At 40.4% G+C, this 20,307-nt stretch overlaps 1 protein-coding gene across 1 annotated transcript in view; it reads right to left on the bottom strand.

Moving 5' to 3' along the window:
• Positions 1–20,307, bottom strand: part of TNIP3 (TNFAIP3 interacting protein 3) — a 97,362-nt gene that overhangs the window by 5,179 nt on the left and 71,876 nt on the right. Inside the window, exons 7-13 of the mRNA XM_037508356.2 lie at positions 18,718–18,870; positions 15,308–15,436; positions 9,992–10,108; positions 7,923–8,048; positions 6,400–6,450; positions 5,478–5,579; positions 2,642–2,702 (exon numbers count right to left, since the gene is read on the bottom strand). Of these exons, the coding sequence (XP_037364253.2) occupies positions 2,642–2,702; positions 5,478–5,579; positions 6,400–6,450; positions 7,923–8,048; positions 9,992–10,108; positions 15,308–15,436; positions 18,718–18,870 (739 nt within the window). The remainder of the gene's footprint in view (positions 1–2,641; positions 2,703–5,477; positions 5,580–6,399; positions 6,451–7,922; positions 8,049–9,991; positions 10,109–15,307; positions 15,437–18,717; positions 18,871–20,307) is intronic.

Genomic DNA, 20,307 nt, shown 5'->3' with positions numbered 1-20,307 from the left:
TGAGGAGCAACAGGAATGCCAGACAGGTAGATTTTGGCATGTAAGGGTTTCTTTCCATAGTGTCCCTAATGTGATGAGCCCTTTACTGGACTGGTTCCAGATAAGCCACACTCAGCTGCAGAGCTGGGTTGCTATGGAGAAGGCCATGTTTCAAGTGATAACATACTTGTCAGTTTCACCAGTGCTGCCCATCACAGATTAGTTCATAATACACATGTCACATAGTAATTCTTGCATAGTGATACTCTAAATATCCAGTTAGTAGCACAGGCAATATATGCTGTGAATTCATGGGAAGAACACATCAGAAAAGTTTCAATACTAGTCATATCATTATTCAAGTGAAAGCCCCCATTTTCATCTTTGTATTTATCATTTCAGAAAGTTTTAATATAGAAAGAGGGGTAGGTTTTCAAGGGTACTGTAGGATGCATCTCAAAGCACAGGTTTGGGAGTTCTGTAGCTGGAATTCAATCCCAGGACTAAGTCTTACTAATGGGGTGATTAGATGTGCTATTAAATCAAGTTTCCTCATCTTGAAGTGGAATAATAAAAAAGCCTACTTTATAGTATTGTTATGAAGATTTAAAACAATGTTTTAAAAATAGGTTGGTACATAACACGGGCTTAATTTTTCTGTAATTTTAATCTGTGGACATTGTCACACAACATGTTTATATATCATTATATATATATCAAAATTCAGTGTATTTCTTCCCTGGTCGACACTATCAGCAGTTTCCTATACCGAGTTTAAAATTCTATTTTTGCATATTTATTTAGCTTCTGAAGGTCATCACTGTTTATTTCCATTTTACGTAATTTTTATCTTCTTTCACTTTGCTCCAAGAAGATTCCCATAGTGTATATAAATGGTTTTATGATATTACTGAATTCTCTACTGTGTAATTATATTTTCTAGTGATTAAGCTCCAGGGAGGGAGAAACATTTTTCATATTCATTCCAGACCAATAGAAAATGGAAAATTATAATTGGGTGGCAACTCAGCTATTACACAACAATGGATTTCAAAAACACAGACATTATACAACAATCATTATGGTTAATTGTATGTCTTTCTAATAAAATTCTCCATTATGTCTGGAAACCATGAGCTTCACTCAAACCAATGACTGTATTTGTAATAGAAAGGAAAGGAAAAAGTCCTATGACTTTCTGATAAATACCTAGATATTTTTTTTTTTTTTAATTTTCTAGAGGCATGTCTTATTTATTTATTTATTTATTGTTTGTTTGATACATGCACTGGGTACAGTCAGAAGCGTGGGAGGGTGAGAGAATTCACCAGAGCCAGAGCGGGGAGCAGAGCAGGCAGAAGGACCGAAGTACACTGCTGAGGGGAGCAGCGGGCGGCAGGAGAGGTCTGCGCGCCATGTGGGACCCTCCTCTGGTGGCCGGGGAGCAGCCGGGGATCGAACCGGCTGCAGAGGCTGCAGGCAGCTTCGCAACCCAGCGCTCAACCGCTGCGCCACCAGGGAGGCCCAATACCTAGATATTTTTATAGGGTTCTCACTTTTTTATCTTTCTTTTCTGTGATGTTATTATCAGCTATGACCTTGTCCCTTCCCAGGGTGACTGTGTTCCCTGTCCAGATTATGCACTTCATAACCCCAGGAGGCTCCGTTTACTTAGATTACACTGAAGAGCCCCTTTGACTTGTGAAATTCACAACCTGCAAAGCTACATGTGGTCTCCTAGGTGCCCACTTCCACTCTGTAACAGACCTTTTGTACTAAAAAACTAGAATTCAAAGTTCTCAGCTCTGCACTAAATGAGATCAGACCAGATATAGCCTGAAATTAGAATATGGTTCATCTTCAGCTTTTCTAGACAGACTGAAATCTCTGGAAATGTACCACTTACAACAGCTGTGGGCCCTGCTCTGACGTTATACATGGAGCAGACATTACTGACATTGATCTGAGGTGATGAGAATGGAAGTGGGATTATGATCATAGCCCCTTTGATATAGCACACGCCTGGGGGGCCTTATGACACACAGTAACAAGAAGTTAAAAAGTACAGCAGATTCTGGAGGGAAGGAGAATGAGGAAACCAAAGAAAAATAAGATAAAAGGGGACTCTTAGACATGAGCACTTGATAGCTGACTTTTTAGTTTTTCCCGCATGCACGGACGTGGGTGTTGTGGGCAATCCTGGTCTAACCTTGGAGTCTGACATTTAGTCGTAGGGAACGTACTTTAGAGCCTGTTATTTCCTCTGTCTGTCTGCCCGTGACATTTAGAACATCTGTCCAGCAAACCTAACCTGGAAGAGCGGGTGTACATCATCCTAGGTTGTAGAATCACAGCCCTGTGTCACTGTTATAATGCAACTCCGCTGCAAGTTTTCATTTCTACCCCAGATGGGATACTGACTCCGAGTCTGGACCAGAAACAGAAGCCATGACTGAGATTCAGGCATTTCTGCATTTAAACATTTTCTCTTTCTTCGGGAGTTTGATTTAACCCCAGATGCATCAAATTAGAGATGTGTACGCAACACAACTTTCTAGTAGGTCCTCCCTGAGAATGAATGAATGTACGCTGAGTAAACATCCCCCCAAGATCCCATTAAAATGTAAACATGAAAGAATGCCCAGTACAGCTGTGGTCTTACCATTTGCCTTGTGCTGCACATCTGGCGGAAACTGGTCAGGAGCATACCACTGATAGTCTGGCTGCGTGGAACAATAAAACATTATTATAGCAATATGGACTTCAAACAAAACAGGGCTATGTTAATAATAATATACTGTGTGGTTTTTATTACGCAGGCAACACAAGGGTAGTTTCTTTCCAAGCCTCTTGCCAATCTTGCGCATCTCTCTTACCTCCCTCAGCACTGTTACCACGTCTCTCCACCCCTCCTAAACCCACTCTGTGTTCGGCCAGAATGTCGACTAATTTGGGGTTATGACATGTTTTTTTTTTCTTCAAACAGATGTGTTTTGGATAACTGCAGAAGTATAAACACTTTTGTAAAATTTTACTATAGCTCATAAATAAAACAAAGCAATTTACCATCAACAAATACTCTTTTTAAAGCCCTCCCACAAGGAGGCTAAGGAGAGACCTGGGGTGGGGGTGGAAATTACAAGTTCAGGAAGAAATGCCAACCATTAACTGGGGATGTGGCTTATAGAAGCTCAGGCAGGGAGATCTGCCCCTTTCCTGTTTCTCTGCAGAGCCTACCAGCTCAGGTAGGAGAGACTTGGGAAGCAGTGGAAAGAGAGTGCTGGCTTGAATTTTTCTCTTGGATTTTTTCCCCTAGGTTTACAGCTAGATATTGAACATCAGGGAACATGTCAAACAAATGGCCTTGAATAAATCCTACACTATAGACTGGAATTTCAAGATACAGTTTTCAGGCCAGTATCTTTGTACTGAACCACTTGGAACAGCCTCAATTTTGCCTGCCTGCCTGCCCACAAGGCTGGACTGTCTTCCTGCTCTGAATGTGCACCCCTGCCACCTACTCCCCCGCCCCCCAAATACAAAGCAGACAGACCTTTTGTTCTGTTATTCAATTACCTCCTGAAAATATCTCGGGATCATTTTCTACCTATGAGCCAACAGGGGCCATCTGCAGGGCTGCCTGACCACTGAAAGTAGCCGAAGAGTTCCATTACCTGACAGGACACTCAGAGGGGCTGCCCAAGTACACCCCACCTTGCCCCCACTCTCAGACACCTAGGCTCTTGGCTCCTTTCAGTCCATGAAAAAGCTCCAAGAGGAAATGAGATCACCTCTGTTTTTTATCTCCTCGTTTATTTTTAGATGTCTCACATAACACATAGGATAAGTGACGTGAGCCTCAGTTTTATATTCCAGGAGAGTTGCCAAAAGAAGGTGAATATGCTGTAATTTTACAAGCACAATTGCATGTGCTTGAATTCAGGCTTAGAAATAAGCGTGAAGTATTCTTGTAAAATTAAATCTGAGAGTTTTGGTACATTCTATTGTTATCCCAAGATTTCTTTAAATGAACACTGCTTGAAAACAAGCCATTGGACGTGGCACAGAAACTTTTTTCAAACACAGACCTTTATTTGGACTCTCTCACCCCCTGAAATTGATAGGGAAATTTGGTGAGCTCTTTTAGTAGGTGAACTTCACCCCTCTTCCCATAAATGAAGTTTCAAAGGAAACAGTTTTTTTACTCCTAGAAAAACTTGAATGATTCACTGGTTTTATAGTTAACCATTTACAAGAATATTTCTCCAATTTCCCCACCTGTAGGAGCTCACTCCAAAGTAAATTCCCACAATATTAAGTTTAAGGAATAATAACTGCATTTGGAGATTTGCAGAAATGTTTCTGGTAAAGACTGAAAAGTAAGCAAACAGGTAAAGCGAAAAAGGAAATGAGGGAGGGAGAGGAGACACAAGTGGCTGCCAGCAGCAACCTAACCAGAACCGAAGAATTCTCAATAGTGTTCTGTGTCACACCTGGGCAAGCGAGAGATGCCCGCTCTATCCTGACACCTTTTTCTACCCAATGGTCGTCACATCCCTGAGGTCAAGGCCTGAGTCACACTCCAACACAAAATTCTGGGAAGTGACAGGCAAGCAAGAGAGCCCTCCTGTCGGTAAGAGCTCTGCTTGGAAAAACCCAGTTAACATTTCAGATTCTTTGCATAATTAGAAACACAGTTAAGAAAGACAAAGGGCCGGGTGGGGTGTGGAAGGGGGAGAGTCTGTTTGAGCAAATCCAAAGTGCAGACAAATGGGTCATTTGTTTTTTGTTTTTCTTTTTCTGGATAAAGGTTCTGTCTGTGTAGGCAAAATAGAGAGTGAAGACATGTACCGAGACCTTGGGAGAGAGGGGAGCATGTAAAGCACTGCTCCTGAGAGGAAGGAAGGAAAAGAGTAAAGAAGAAAGGAAGATTTGGGTCTTAGCAGGTTATTCAGGTTGAGTATCCAGATCAATTCCACTCACAGATAATTGCTCCAGGATTCATTTGCTTTTGCCTGGCTAGACACAGACATAGAAGGCAACTCAAGGAAGCTCCTTTACTGGGTTCCTTTAAGAATATTCTTCCAGTTGGAAAACATCAAGAACTGTTGCACAGATGTAGCAATACCCAGTTGTTCAGTATACATTTCCAAGTGAATAAAACATCTCTGGGACTCTTAATCTGTATTCACTTTATGCACAAAAATGCCTTTTTATTAAATTAGGTATGGTGAGAAGAAGGATCTCGATAAAATGTTATCTATGTGGTCAAAGAATTATAGCTCCTTTTGGTACCCTTTAGTCAATTTATTCATGTCTATAAATCCTGTGAATACAGTGTCCCAAAGATGAATCCAGAGTACTTGGCCAGCATACCCAGCACATTAGAGACTGACATCAAATAGGCAATACTTGTGCGCAAACACTGAGACAGGCAGAGTTTCCTATACAAAGAGAATACGAAGCATTTATCTGTTGAAATGAGAGCTCTTACTTACCTGAAGCTTCTGTGGCTCCTGCCTGGCCCCAGGCCCTGGCGGTGTGCTGGGGTCCCTCGGGTGGTGAAAACCAAAGACGCACTTACAGGCTGAGATACCCCTCTGAGGAGAACAATGTTGTCAGTTTGCCAGAGGTGGTTGCCGATTCACTCTGATACTTGCTTTACAACCACAGCTTGGGTTTACATCCTAAGGGTTAGCTCGATTCTTGCATTGTCCTAACTCAAAATAGCTGCCTATCCATGGGGACTCTGGACTGGTCAAGATGAGGCTCATTGGCCGAATTTTATTTACTTAAGTGGAAATTATTATTGTTTTTCCCTTTTAAAGAAATTCAAAGCACTCGAAAGGAAGAGAGTTAACTTTATGTTCCCAGGTTATCTCCACAGAGGGTCCTTGTTAAAAAAGAAGCCATTGAGCCATAAAGTAAGTTTTCTTAAGTTGCAACCAAAGACTCCCTTGGTAGAACTAAAATCCAGGGAAAGAATTAGGAATCAAGAGAGAGAATGTTCATCCCTTAAGACTGAGGGAAGAGAATGCTCCAGTGTGCAACATGCTCTGTTTTCTCAAAAGGCGCAAACGTCTTGGATGTAGCTTTCCCCTGTAGAGTAATGTGAGCAACAGTAAGAAATGCCAAGGAAAAGTATTTCTCAGGCTTTTGTGTGGCTATGAAGAAATCTTGTTTGCACTGTCAGCTCCTGCTCCTGGTGACACACCCCCTGGGTCTTTCAGGAGTGTGAAAAGAGGGTCAAGAGGCCTAGAAGTGTGGGTCATTCTAGATCACCTGCAGGAGAACCTGAATATTCTTTAATTGGGATATGAGGGACAGCTTTACCTGGGAATAAATGTGTCTGGGAAGCTAAAAGTTGTTGGTTCAACTATGATGAGGGGGTTTGGTGAATGTAGGTGAGGATCAGCTTACCTGTTTTAATTGCTTTTCTAGTTTTTCATTCTTCTTCTGATAAGCTTTGATCTATGAACAAAACAAAGGCATTTGTTTATTAAAAAGAATTCAAATCATTTGCTCCAATTTTCATAGTGTTAAGATCCCACTAAGACTGTCCCTTCCTCATAAGCATAATTACACCAAATTGTTCTTAGCTAACACATTTATTTTGTTGATATCCATCAGAAATTACTTTACAGATGACAAAGGGATGAGAATTACTTGCGGATGATAGGCTGTAAGTAGGTGATTACATGTTCCTCTGGCTATATTAGAACTTCTGTAAGGATATTACCAATACTAGAAATTTATCCTAATCTGAACTTAATGTAATAGAGTGAACAAAATTAAAATATGACAAGTGGTAAGATAATTTGTGCAATGACAACTTAAAAGGAATTATGGTAGCATTACAGTGCAGACATAAAAATCAAGAGAATGATTTCCTCATCAAGAGCAATCAGAACATTTTCTCACTTATTATTGTATAAGTAGGCTGCATGAATTATTTTCAGAAAAGCATTTTATTATATTTTATCCCACTTAATTTCTTTAGGGAAAAAAAAGACTGTCAATTTTTCCATGTAAAATTAGGAACTTCAAGTTGATCTTTGAAAACATGTCAGAGAAGAAATTAAATTTAATTCACAATCTATTTTGTATGAGGAAGAGGAAAATGACAAATAGTTTAAAATTTCTTCTAAAACTAAGCATCTTGAGGCTACTGGGCTGCCATAGCGTGTCCCACAGCCATTTCTTATTACTAAAAAGCATTGCATGATTTTGCAAATCAACAATTTTGTGGTTCATTTTCTTAAGCCAAAACTGCATAGCTACATTTTCCTTCTCTCACATCAATATTGACCCATGGAGGCAACTTCCTGAGTCTACTTTGAATATATTCTCTTAGACTTAATTTGGGTATGCTTCCATTTACTATGTTCTGGCCTAGTAAAGTGGTGAGCGTTATCTGCCTTCCTGAAGACTGCTCCAGTTACATTAAATCTAGGAATCCACTGAATAAAATTCTTGGTTTCACTAGATATATAAGTTGATATTTAGAAATTTCTGTGTTTTTGGAAAGCATTCAACATTGCCCATCAAAAAAAAAAAAAATGACAAGAATTTAGAAATGGCTTCACTGTACTTGAATGTTTCAGATATGAATCTCAACAGTAGGTAGGTCCACGCCCATTCCAGCAAGATAAATATTATGAGAAGCAGATCAAAAGAAATAGATTTTATTAGAAAAAACTCTGGAGTCCTATTTCTTGGGTAACTCCTTAATATACTAAAGTTAAAAGAAATCTCCCGTCATTTTCAATTCCTTACAAGATTGCTTAAGAATGATTTCATCTCGGGTGTTAACCTCTCAAAAAAAAAAAAAAAAACATCCAAGGTCAATTAAAAGAAGGCAAAAATTCTTGATTTTTTAAAAAAGATAAAATAAAAATAAACTACATATGTGCAGCTAAGGAGTATTTGGTTTTGACTTATACCTCAAAATTCAGCCTGTTCAACTGGGATCTGGAAGTTTGATTTATTTGTTGCAGTTCCTCTTTCTCTTGATGAAGTCTTTCTCTGTCTGATCGCTCCTCTTTGAAGTCTTCTTCGTATATTTGTACCTAGGAAATATTAACATGATGTTACTGTTAGCTGCCTCCTCTCAAAGACATTTAAATGATTTCAGGAGAGGTGCTAGTGGGCTTTTGCTATTCGAGACATTTCTATCCTCTTTTCATGAATATTTCTTCAAAGTGGGACTCCATCCTGACATACAGGGCAATGATTTTATCTTTCACTTTATGGAGAATGGAAGGTCTCAATTTTTTTCCTTCCATCAGCATGTATCAGGAATTTAGGTGTATAGTAATAACAGTCATTTTGAAAATATTCCCCTCATCCATTATTCTGCTGCATGTTCCAAAATATTCCATACTGTGAGGATCCCCTGTGGTGGATGTGATGTGATGTTCAACTACAATTGACACTTAACAATGACAATACTAAGTGCCATTGTTTTGTGTGAATACAGCTTGAAGTTCTAAAAGACAGCTTACTCTGATATGCCAAAGTCTCCAAATACTTTGAATACAAAATAGAAAGGAAAGCCTTATGTATGGAAAAACACAGAGTGATGGTTGAAAGGTATTCATAAGTCTCACCCCAGTGATTTGACAGGTATATCAAATTTAAAAAAGAAACAGTAATATTTTAATGGAATACCTCTGGAGAGGTACTCCAAATATTGCAGAAGAGTAACTAAACCAAAAAAAAAAAAAAAAAAAGCCAACTATGCAATTTTATGATTGTTTTTAAATGGTACCCTGTTGACTAATGACTTGTAACTATGAAAACAAATGAAGTTTAGGGAATGAAGCAAAGGAATTCCTTTAAGACCATAATTCAAATCACAACTTACATTAGAAATCTATTAACCTAGTACACATTGCAACTTCATCACCAACAGTGCAATCTATCTTAACTAGATAGGAAACTAGACTAGAAGTTTATCCCGAATGTAAGGAAATAGACTCTACAAATAGGGTTGATAGAAGAGAAAATCCAACTTTCCCAAAAATTTTTTAGGTAGACTATTTCCTATATATAAAGGAAATAACTACAACCATAACACAGTTGCTCAATGCTTTTGTGTATTGCATTAAGAATCCTTGTAATTGGCACTTGCTTGGAGCAAAACACCTAATAAATTATACCCAGGGATATCTGAAAAATAATACTTTCCAACCCTTTGTTTTATGACATCCTCTCTTCCATGACTCATCTGCAGCTGACAGTGTGTGCTTCAGGGATGGGAATTCCTAGATGTGGCCTATATTCATCGATAGTGCCATGAACTACTCCAGCCTTTACCTACATTAGTTTATTGAGCCTCTCACAGGAGAAGGCATGTGATATGCATGGCTGGCCCTCAGCTAAGCCAGCTCCTGCCGGCTGAACTAAATTTACACTCAAGTAGTGTGGCCAGAGCTATGACCCCAAAGCACTATGCTGCTGATACATACAGAGGCTTAGGAGGATACCCTGTCCTCTCTGTATATACTGTCCCCTTGGCAACAGATGGGGAAGAGGAAAACACCTTGATGAACTGCTTGGTGATGTCTAAGGTAGATTCAATGTTTTTGTTTTTCAGTGATTATAGTCAGTGCATAGCATTCCCCTTAAAACTGATCTCATTGAAGGTCTGAATGTCTATAGCTACAGAATAACAGCCCACTTGCCACAACTTTCTGGAAAATCCCAGAATTTGGGTTAATGTCTACATAAAACTCTCTAAGCTCAGTACTAATAGAATCTCACTGAAAGGTTAATTATATGCCTCTCTGTTAACAGTGTGATCTTAAGCAAGCCATACAATCCATCTGATACTCAATAAAGTGTGAATTGGACTCACTGATCTACATCCTCTGGTCAAACTTGAACAGTAGGTAATTCCAATGAAAATAAATGCAAAACCCTTGGATGCCAAGGCTTCCAAAAATGTTCAAAGGAGCATGAGGAATGGGACCTATGGTCCTTACACCGTCTGCCACTGTCAACATCTCACCTGCTGTTTGAGAACTTCCATTTCGGTTCTCAGCTCCTTGTGGCTGCACTCCTCAGACTTTCCCAAGCAGTGCTCAGGAAATGGGGAACTCTCAATTTTCAAGGCATCCTGAAGAGCCTGTGGTATGAGAGAAGCATGTTGTTGATCTAAGAGTTACCACGTCATGTGAATTTCCCTATAATTGCTAGTCACCTCAAATGCTCACAAGTAGCAGAATTTTATTTTTAGTGCACAGAAGTAGCACATGCCTGAATAACTTTATTCATTCTGATTCTCAAGAAATACTTTTTTTTTTTTAATTTTTCCAGAATTTCTGTCTTTTCTCCATGATGTTACTCATCTCTCTTTTTTATGCGGGAGGGCATTGGTGTTGAGGCTCCCTCTCTCTAACCAACAGAGCTAGAAAGGAAAACAAAGCTAAAATCTTTCTCTAGATTCTGTGCTTCAGTCAAATATAAACTCTACCAAAAAGACTCAAACTGTAAAGATCATGTGAGTCATCCCTGGGCACTGCCACCAGATCCTGAATCAGTACATCTGAGGGTAGAATCTGAGAATATGCATCCTCAAAAGCTGATGCCATTGGTTTCAGATGACGTTCTGAGTAATATCCTATTCTGCAACCATCCCCCAAAAGAAGGAGGGAAATCCGCAGAAATGCGGACTCAGGCAGATTCACTTTTAAATCTGCTGATCCCTTCTCCTGCCCTGTCCTCTTCAATTCTGATGAGCAACAACTTGGGGTTTCCACCAGGGAGAGAAGAGGTGCAGGAATGAAGAAACACTTAATGTACCAAAATATTATCATCATTGCCGTTAGCCCATGATATTCTTCTATATTCTGCACTTTGTCTAAGTGTAAAAATACATTTCCTCTATTCTGAAGACCTTTGGTTCATAATGAGTTCAGGAAGAACTTACTTCCTCTGTAAATATTTGAGTAGCTGCAATGATGTCCTTTTGGTGACAATATTAATAACTTACTTCCCTGCATTATTATATAGTTGAAAGGTACAGGACAAAAGCAAATTTATGGTGTTGAATATGTGTGGACAGACTGGGGATTTCCTAATAAAATGTCTTAAAGACTACAAGACTGTCAGCCTGATGTCCAATAAATACCAGTTTTTTCAGGAAGCTGTAGGAGAAACAAGACCTTTTTTTTCCTTCGAGAACTTAAACAACATTTGTTTTACAATTGATGTTTTGTTAGAGTTTGTTGCTAAGCCACATCGTCTAGGGAGTACTGTAATAATTATAGTTTTAAAAAATGTGTTCATATCAGCAGAGAGAATCTAGGGTGGGTGAAGCAAATGAGTCAAGACAATCAAATATGCCAGTTTCATACCCTACATGTGTAAATAGACTATTTTTGTGGGTCTCATTATATATGTATTTCTTTTTTTTTTAAGATTTATTTTATTTATCCAAGAGCCGGGGTACAGGCCAGATGTGCGGGAGGGTGAGAGGATTCACCAGAGACAGAGCGGGGAGCAGAGCAGGCAGAAGGACCGAAGTACACTGCTGAGGGGAGCAGCGGGTGAGACAGGAGAGGTCTGCTCTCCATGTGGGTTGCTCTGAGGCCGGCAGGGATCCAAACGGTACTGCAGAAGCTGTGGACAGCTTCACAGCGCTGCGCTCATCTGCCTGCGCCACCAGGGGAGGCCCTATATATGAATTTCTTGATCTGCCTTTCATGCTATTTGGACTTCTAGAAATTTTGCACATGAGTCATAAATAAGAGATGGGTCCAATAACTATTTTATCATGGGGTTTTCCAACTTCCTTGAACAAATACCTGTAACCTGTTCTAGAAGAGTTACTTAATATTAGCACAGACATACTAGACAGACCTAATCATCTCACAAAGGTGAGATGTCAGGCAAATCAGTTTTGCCCTAGTGTGGCTCTGGCTGACTAGCCTCAGGTAATTTCTTTCCCTCTAGTGAAACATCTGGCTTCTCTTCAAGAGCTTGATGAAAACAATGCCCTGGAGTATTTCCCTTCAAAGCAAATAAGTGGATTTGAGTACACAGACTTGTGAGAACTTCTGAAAACCATATGTTAATTACTAAGCTGACATGCTACACATTTCGGCAGGGTGAATGTCTCAGCAGGCGGGGAGCGGAGTGGGGGGGCTGTGCAAGTAGGGTGGGCTCCAGACACCATGCTGGGATGATGCTGTGTACCATCAGCTCCCAAAGCAAACTTCTGAGCAACTAGTCCATACCAAGGGGGGGTAAAAAAGAAAAGAACTATCCGCAGTATAAAACAGAATCATAATACCTTACATTTCATTAGACATGAATACAAATGCTAAATGAGAAACACTTTTTACAACTCATCACTTCATAGCTATGTTTCTGAAGTGACAGCTTAAGATACAGATATGAAGGATGCCACCTTTTCTGGTTTGAACACCCTTGAACACTCAGACGTAATGAGTTATGGTTGTTACAGCACAATAATCAGGTCCAGATTGGCTATTGAACATATTATGCACTAGCTAATTAAGTGTATTAATTAATTCATCCATTCAATAAATGTTTAAGAACATACTCTGAGCCGGGCCCTAAGCTAGGACCCAGGAGTGGTATAAAACATAAAAGAATATATAATATAAAAGTAAAAAAAATATAAAACTCAAGGTCACATTATGGTTATTGTTTTTGTGAGTCTCTTCCTTCAAATAACCATGTTAAAATGATATTCTATTACTACATTATTATAAAGATGAGTATAAGAATATGAAAACTTTTTTTGCAAACTGAAAGTTTCCTTTTTTCTTTGATTTTAAGAGAAATTAAGCATATTCATGGGCATCTAAAAGTATTATGGGTCTTTGACTGTACCTGAAGCATCTAAAAAAGAGGTACCCCTGCAAGAAATCCTACCTTCACCAAACTTATAATCAAGTTTGGGAGACAGGAAACAAATAAGATAATACATATGATACATTAGATAGTAGTAAGTTCCTAGGAAAAATTATAAAGTAAACACAAGGAGTGGAGTATGTTATTTTAATTAGGATGGCAGAAAAATCCTCTTTGAGAAGGTGGCTTTGGTAGAAAGGCCTGAATTTTACTCAACTTATTTTTTCTCATTGAGAGGTTACATTATAAACACCAGAATTATAAAATCCATATTTTTTAAAGATTTATTTATTTATATATACAAGAACTGGGGTGTAAGCCAGAGGTGAAGGGGGTGAGAGGATTCACCAGAGAGAGCGGGGAGCAGAACATTGCAGCAGATCTACTGAAATGCACTGCTGAGGGGAGCAGCAGGCAGGGCAGGAGAGGTCTGCTGCGCAGTGTGGGTTGCTCCCTGGCTGGCTGGAGATCAAACTCATGCTGCAGTGGCTGGTGATAGCTTGATAGTGCTGTCTTTAACCCCTGTGTCACCAGGGAGGGCCCACAATTCATATTTTTCTAACTTTAGAATTTTTTCTGCTATAAATACAAATATAGAAAACTGAAGGCTCACCTGAACAAGGGCAGAGAGAGTTCTCAACTGTTCTAATTTCTACAGGTTTTATATCCTGTGCCTATGGCTGGCTAAATGAACTGGAAAATGTAGAATAGCTTACGTCCAAAATGTGAAGGATTTCAAATATAATCTCAATCAATGTCAGTTCCTCTACTGACAGTTCACTGATGGAGAATTTCCAGCAGAGACTAAAAGGGAGAATTCATTTGCCCTGAATTTATATCTATGAACATAATTTTTCTAAGAGGATAGAGAAGTACATTGTGTATGAACCCAATCTCCACTTTCCCATTGTCTCCCGAGTAATAATTTGCCTAGCAAACAGGTCAAATAAAGCATCACATTTGTGGGGCCTCCCTTGTGGCTCAAGGGGTTAAGATGCAACCTATGAAGCTCTCCACAGCCACTGCTTCATGAGTTCGATTTCCTGCGCTAGCCAGGGAGCTACCCACATGGTGCAGCAGACCTGTTCTGACTCACACGCTGCTCCCCTCAGCAGTGTATTTCAGTCAGTCTGCCTGTTCTGCTCCCCGCTCTGTCTCTGGTGAATCCTCTCACCCCCACACATCTGGACTGTACTCCAGTTCTTGTATGCATAAATAAATAAATCTTTTAAAAATATTTTAAAAAAGCATCACATTTGTAAAGCACTCTGTGAACTACATAACCATTTGGGGTGGGGAGTATTTGGTGACTTTGGGGCTCTGTTTAACTACAACATAGCTCGTTGTCCAAAATACAGACACTAAACACATTTTCAAGGCCAGTCAATCACCTACTGTTACTCTAGAAGATGATTTCTGTAACCTTTATCAAGAAGTACTGAAAGATGGGCCTTCCCTGGTGGCACAGCGGTTGAGAGCTGGACTGAAGCCTCTGCAACGCCGGTTTCATCCCTGGTGGCGAGGGTCCCACAAAGCGTGATGGACCTCTCCTGCTGCCCCCGCTGCTCCCCTCAGCAGTGTATTTTGTCAGTCTGCCTGTTCTGTTCCCTGCTCTGTCTCCAGTGGATTCTCTCACCCTCCCGCGCTTGTGACTGTACCCAGTGCTTGTATAGATAAATAAATTAATAAATCTTTTAAAAAAAATTGAAAGATGCCCATCCTGACTCAGCCATGCATTACACATATTCCTATGGCTCTTGAAGAAAGTCAACAGTCAAAGGTTTCATTTTCTTCCCTGATTAACGTCAAGGATCCTTTCTGGTAGCAAATTAATCAATAAGTCCTTAAACACACACATACACACACACACACACACACACATCATCATCATCATCATCATCACTCTTTAACAATACCCGAGTAGAGGTGGCCCCTTTGAATAGTTAAGGTGGAGGCATTAAACCCATTCATTTTCCTGTAGAACTCTTCTGCCACCCCTCCATTAAAGGTGAATGTGAAGATAATTCTGCGAAGGCAGCCTTCTCAGGCTTGTGGTTGGCACTTAATATACTTCCCTGCAGTTAGTATCACACCTAGCTCCATAGTGCTGATCTTAAAGAGCAGTCTGTTTTCTCAGGAAACTTCTGTGGTTGACCAAGAGATACGCTATTTTGACAAACACCCACTTGCTTTATGTGGTTCTTCAAACTAAAAAGAAGATTTTACTTTTATTATTTCTTCTCACTTCTTTGCAGGACCTAGAATCCCCTAAAGTGTCCTTAGCCAAATATGGGTGAAAGATGTAGATAGGAGTGGTTTATAAAATTGCAGAGAAACTCCTGTGCTAGCCTGAGAGCCACAGGACAGCTTTGGTGCTGAATCAGGAAAATGATCTTTGTGCAGAGACCTCTCTCCAGATCGCCCCACTAGCCCCGCCCCATACCTTATTGAGCCGCTTAATTTCACATTCATAATGTTCCTTCTTCTTGGCTGCAAGAGCATTTTTTTCCTTCAAAACCTTATTCTCTTTCTTCAACTCTTGTAATTCCTCAGTTAGTATCCCCTTTTCCTTCTGGAGTAAAGAACAAGAAAATAATACCAAGATATTATTATAGGAATTCTTCTGAAATACAATAAAAACAGGATCTGCTACATTTTCACTTCAAATTCTATTTGCAGAGACGGTTAGGACAGGAGGAGTTTTTTTTTTTTCCTTAATCCTTAGTGTAACTAGTTTTTGTGGCCCCAGAAAAGGCTCCTCACAATCCCCAGTCTTCACTTTTCTTTTTTTTTAAAGATTGATTGATGTGTAGAAGAACTGGGTATAGGCCAGAGGTGCCAGATGTGGGGAGTGGTGACAGGATTCACCAGAGACAAAGTAGGGAGCAGAACAGGTGGATGTACTGAAATACTCTGCTGAGGGGAGCAGGGGGTGAGTCAGGAAAGGTCTGCTGCACCATGTGGGTAGCTCCCTGGCAGGGATCAAACTCAGGCAGTAGCAGTGATAGCGCTGAGCCCATGTTCACTCTCAACGATCAAATAGATCTGAAGAATCAGCTAGTTGCCAAGTGCTCATAATAGGTAATGGATAAGTGACTCTGTAAAAATAAATGAAAGTCCTAGAAAGAAAATAGCATCATTGCAACCAACATACTGAATATCTCAAAGCCCAATCTTGCATCATTTTGGACTGGAGATAGGAAAAAGAGGATAGAACTTAAGATCAATCAAACACTTCTCTAGTGAGAATTACTCAAAACACTATATTGCTGTAATTATTTCTTTTAAAAAATGTAGGTCATCTAGTCCAACTAATACCACTCTTCCATTTCAGATCATCTTCAAGGAGGCTGTAACTCTTACTATTATTTTCTAGATAGTAAACTTTGTGTGGTATGAATTGGACTTTTAATGAGATTGCAATGTTAACCAAGTAAAAGAAATACTCCAGAATTTAGTTGATTCAAGATAACAAAATAGCTAATGTACATGTCAAAGCTTATTATTTTAGTGTTTTAGTTTCTTTATATGTAGTTTGTTTCTTTTAAGAAACCTATCTTAGAGGATTCATTTTCCTAAAAAATGAAAGCATTTCTATTGGCCTGTATTTAAATAAAATGGCCTATACCTGTACAAAATTTAGAAGAGATATTTTTAAAACAGAAAGGGAAAATGGAGCTGTCGAATCTGGGTAAAAGGAATCTATGTTGGCTATTGAGGGTCAGCTGCAGATGTTATCCAAGGTCCTGGGCATGTCAAGCAGCCCACTTCATCTGCCTCCAAGTAGAAAGTGAAACTAAGCTGGTCAGCCCCACACCACCCAGGGTTGAAATTCACCCAATCACTGCAGGCCTAACTCTTCACATGCTTCTTATGTAATTGCACCAATCAGAAATTGACTGACTTTTAGCCAAATTTGCATAGCGGACCTGAGTGTGACCTAGCCCACATTTTCTTTATATATGTAAGTCCTCTACATCTCCCCAAACTCCAGGCAGGGGTCAAAGGCTTCTTCGGTTTTTGTCTTAAGCTGCAGTCCTAAAGCCCTGGACAGAAACTATGGTTCCTGTTCCATCTCGACCAGGTTTCAGTTCCTGATTTCATAACACGAACCAAATAATTGTCAAATGAGCATAATTTAGGAGAAAATTATTTCAACTAGAAAATAGTACCAACTATATGAGGAAAAAAAAAAAAAAAACAACTGCAGGGCCTCCCTGGTAGTATAGGTGGTTGAGTGCTGCACTGTGAGGCTGTCTGCAGCCTCTGCAGTGCGGGTTTGATCCCAGCTGGCCGTCGAGAATCCCACATGGCATGGCAGACCTCTCCTGTCTTGCCCGCTGCTCCCCTCAGCAGTGTATTTCAAGTGTATTTCAGTCAGTCTGCCTGTTCTGTTCCCCACTCTGTCTCTGGTAAATCCTCTCAACCTCCCCCCCTCTCCCCCGTATGTCTGACCTGTATCCTGGTTCTTGTATGAATAAATAAATCTTTAAAAAAAAAACAACAACAAACAACTGCGGTGATTCATGGTCAGTGTGTGAATGAAGAGGGACAGAACTGAGGCATGATAGAAAGGGAAATGCCAAACCCATTTTCCTGACTCACTGTCACAAAGATATCCTTAGCCAGGTAGGGAACTCTGGGATGACAATGTCAGCAGTGATTTTTACACAATGCCTTAACATTTGTGCATTTTTTTAAGATTTATTTATTTATGCATGCAAGAACTGAGGTACAGGCCAGAGGGTTGGGAGATGGTGAAAGGATTCACCAGAGACAGAGTGGGGAGCAGAACAGGCAGACTGACTGAAATACACTGCTGAGGGGAGCAGCGGGTGAGACAAGAGAGGTCTGCTGTGCCATGTGGGTATCTCCCTGGCTGGAGATCGAACTCATGCTGCAATGGCTGTGGAAAGTTTCATAGGTTGCATCTCAACCCCTTGTGCCACCAAGGAGGCCCAACATTTGCACATTTTTAAAAATACAACCAATGCCTGGCTGTTTCAGTCACAAGACTTCACCTGAGACTATTTGCATGTCTTTTTTTTTCTTAATAAAAATGAGAAGCCACTAGAGCTCAGTTTTTCTTCCCTTTTGCCCACTGCATTATCCAGGAGTCCAATGACTGAAAGTAAAGCCAGGAGTCTGTTTTAGGAGAATCTTATCACCTCAATGGCCACCTTCTACTTTTCAGCACAGTAATGATTAACTGAGGCTTAGGATCTGGAGGCAGGTCTCAAGTTCCCTTTTTTGCAGGCATTATGTTATCAATGTTAGCAAATCACCAGCCCCCTGCAGCTCACTTTTCTCATTTCTAAAATAGCAAAAATATGCTTTCCTCAGAGGTGGGCTACAAGGTTAACAGATAATGAGGGCAAAATATTATTTAAAAAATATTATTTAAAACACATAAGTTTCGGTGTTCATCTTGGTAAGCTGATATGGTACCTACTTCATGGTATGTGCTGCATTATGAAACTTTAACCTTTAAAATTACAAAAGTCATGCTCATTTGTAAGCTTTCTGTCAGCTGAAAGGCAACTGTCCAAATGTAAGGTAGTATCATATTATCCTTAACACTAGTAATGAAAATCATAAATATGGGTAAAAGTAAAAGCAGAAAATTTTTCTCCTCCTAGAGAAATGCCTAGGAAGTTATCACCAAATCTTGGGAACAGTTCTCTCTGCTGAAAGGCATCTCCTTCCTTCAGATTCCAGAGAAGTGACCCCTCTCTGTGTCTCTGGAGACTTGCACAACCCTAGCCCCTCGCACATTATTGCTGGGCAGTGAGATGATTTTAATGGAGCGCTGGCTTTCCAGCAAGAGCCACCCGCCCTCCCCACACCACCCACCACTTTGCGATGCAGAATCTCCATGGTCAGGTCATTCTTTCGGGTGCTCTCTCTCTGCCACTGTTGATACTCCTTCTTCAGCTGTTGCTGCTCCTTCTTCATGGTGCTGAGTGATCTTTCCGAGGCATCCAGTTTCATTTTCAGCTCCGCCACCTGAGGAAGTCATGAGCAGACAATTGTAGACCTCTTCAGAAACGCCCCACTTCCTGAGGGTCTCGCACAGATCAGAATATTTGAATTTAAAAAGGTGCTTCCATTGTGCAAAAATGAAAAATGATGTAAAAATGTGTAAAATTAAAAAAATAATAATAATAAATAAAAAAGGTGCTTCCCCTTAGCAGCCCAAGGAACACCTGGAGGCCTCCAGTTCCTCCCTCTTTTCTCCAAATCGCACCCTTTGAGGCAGAATAAAGACTTGGACCTTGCACTAAGCTGGTCTTTCTATTCTCCACTCTCATTAGCCTTGCCTGATCTACAAGGGGCTGGGGGGGAGGGATGGGGATTTGGGGGTACAGTATCAGTGAATGTTTCCACCCCAGAGCAAACACACTTGGTCTTTCACTCCTCAGTAACCTGCAGTGCTTGACCTACTACTAGAGGGCAGATTAGACTGAGGAATGGTCTAGAAGCTGTGGCAATGGTGCATCACCAGAGATGAGAATGACACACCCTGTGAACCCGCTGACCTGCTACTAGATGGCAGATTAGACTGAGGAATGGTCTAGAAGCTGTGGCAATGGTGCATCACCAGAGATGAGAATGACACACCCTGTGAACGCGCCAGGTGCAGGGGATGGAGCCCTGCTTTTGCATCTGTGCTCGTGCCCCCAGTCTTTACAGTTTGGAAACCCCAAGGCTACACCAGATTGAAAAATCACAAGGTGACAGGGACTGTGGCCTGGTGTAGAGGAAATAGTATCCTGCATTGCCTAAATTTAGTCCTTCTAAGTATCAAAATGGGGAAGTAAAGAGCAATACCCTGTATTCCTCATTTGTGGTCAGGTTTCTTAATTCGGAATTACACAGGGGGATTTACTTTTATTTCCTCTCTTTTTGAACATGGAATGATTTTAAGTCACAAACAGAACATTTATCTATTAAAACATATCGTCTCTAAAAAAATGCCTTTGTCACCAAAGCCAACGCTTCTGGACAGAGAACTTCAGAGAGAAGAGGGGATGTCCCCACTTTCCCTCACACTTTCACTGTCACCACTGTTTGTTTCTTTATCTGTGGAAAATGGTTTTTGCTACCTCATTGAAAGATGAGAAACCTAGTTTTGCATAAAAATAGCATGAACTTTAAACCATGTGTCAGCTCACATATACCTGCGTACTTACGGCTGTGTGCAAGGAAGCCAAGCCCAGGCTACTCTGTCAGCTTTGATAAATGTACGTAGAAAGACTAGAACTCTCTCTGGAGGCTCTCTGTAGTGCCTTTTTTTTTTTAAAAAAAAAAAGATTTTATTTATTTATACAAGCACTGGGGTACAGGCCAGAGGCGTGGGAGGGTGAGAGAATTCACCAGAGACAGAACAGGGAGCAGAACAGGCAGAAGGACCAAAGTACACTGCTGAGGGGAGCAGTGGGC

The sequence above is a fragment of the Talpa occidentalis genome, unplaced genomic scaffold (genome assembly GCF_014898055.3).
Source record: "Talpa occidentalis isolate TD23 unplaced genomic scaffold, MPIMG_talOcc4v2.1 talOcc4.13, whole genome shotgun sequence".
Taxonomy (NCBI): domain Eukaryota; kingdom Metazoa; phylum Chordata; class Mammalia; order Eulipotyphla; family Talpidae; genus Talpa; species Talpa occidentalis.
The sequence above is the reverse complement of the archived record's forward strand: the minus strand, read 5'-3'. Positions and strand labels throughout refer to the sequence as shown.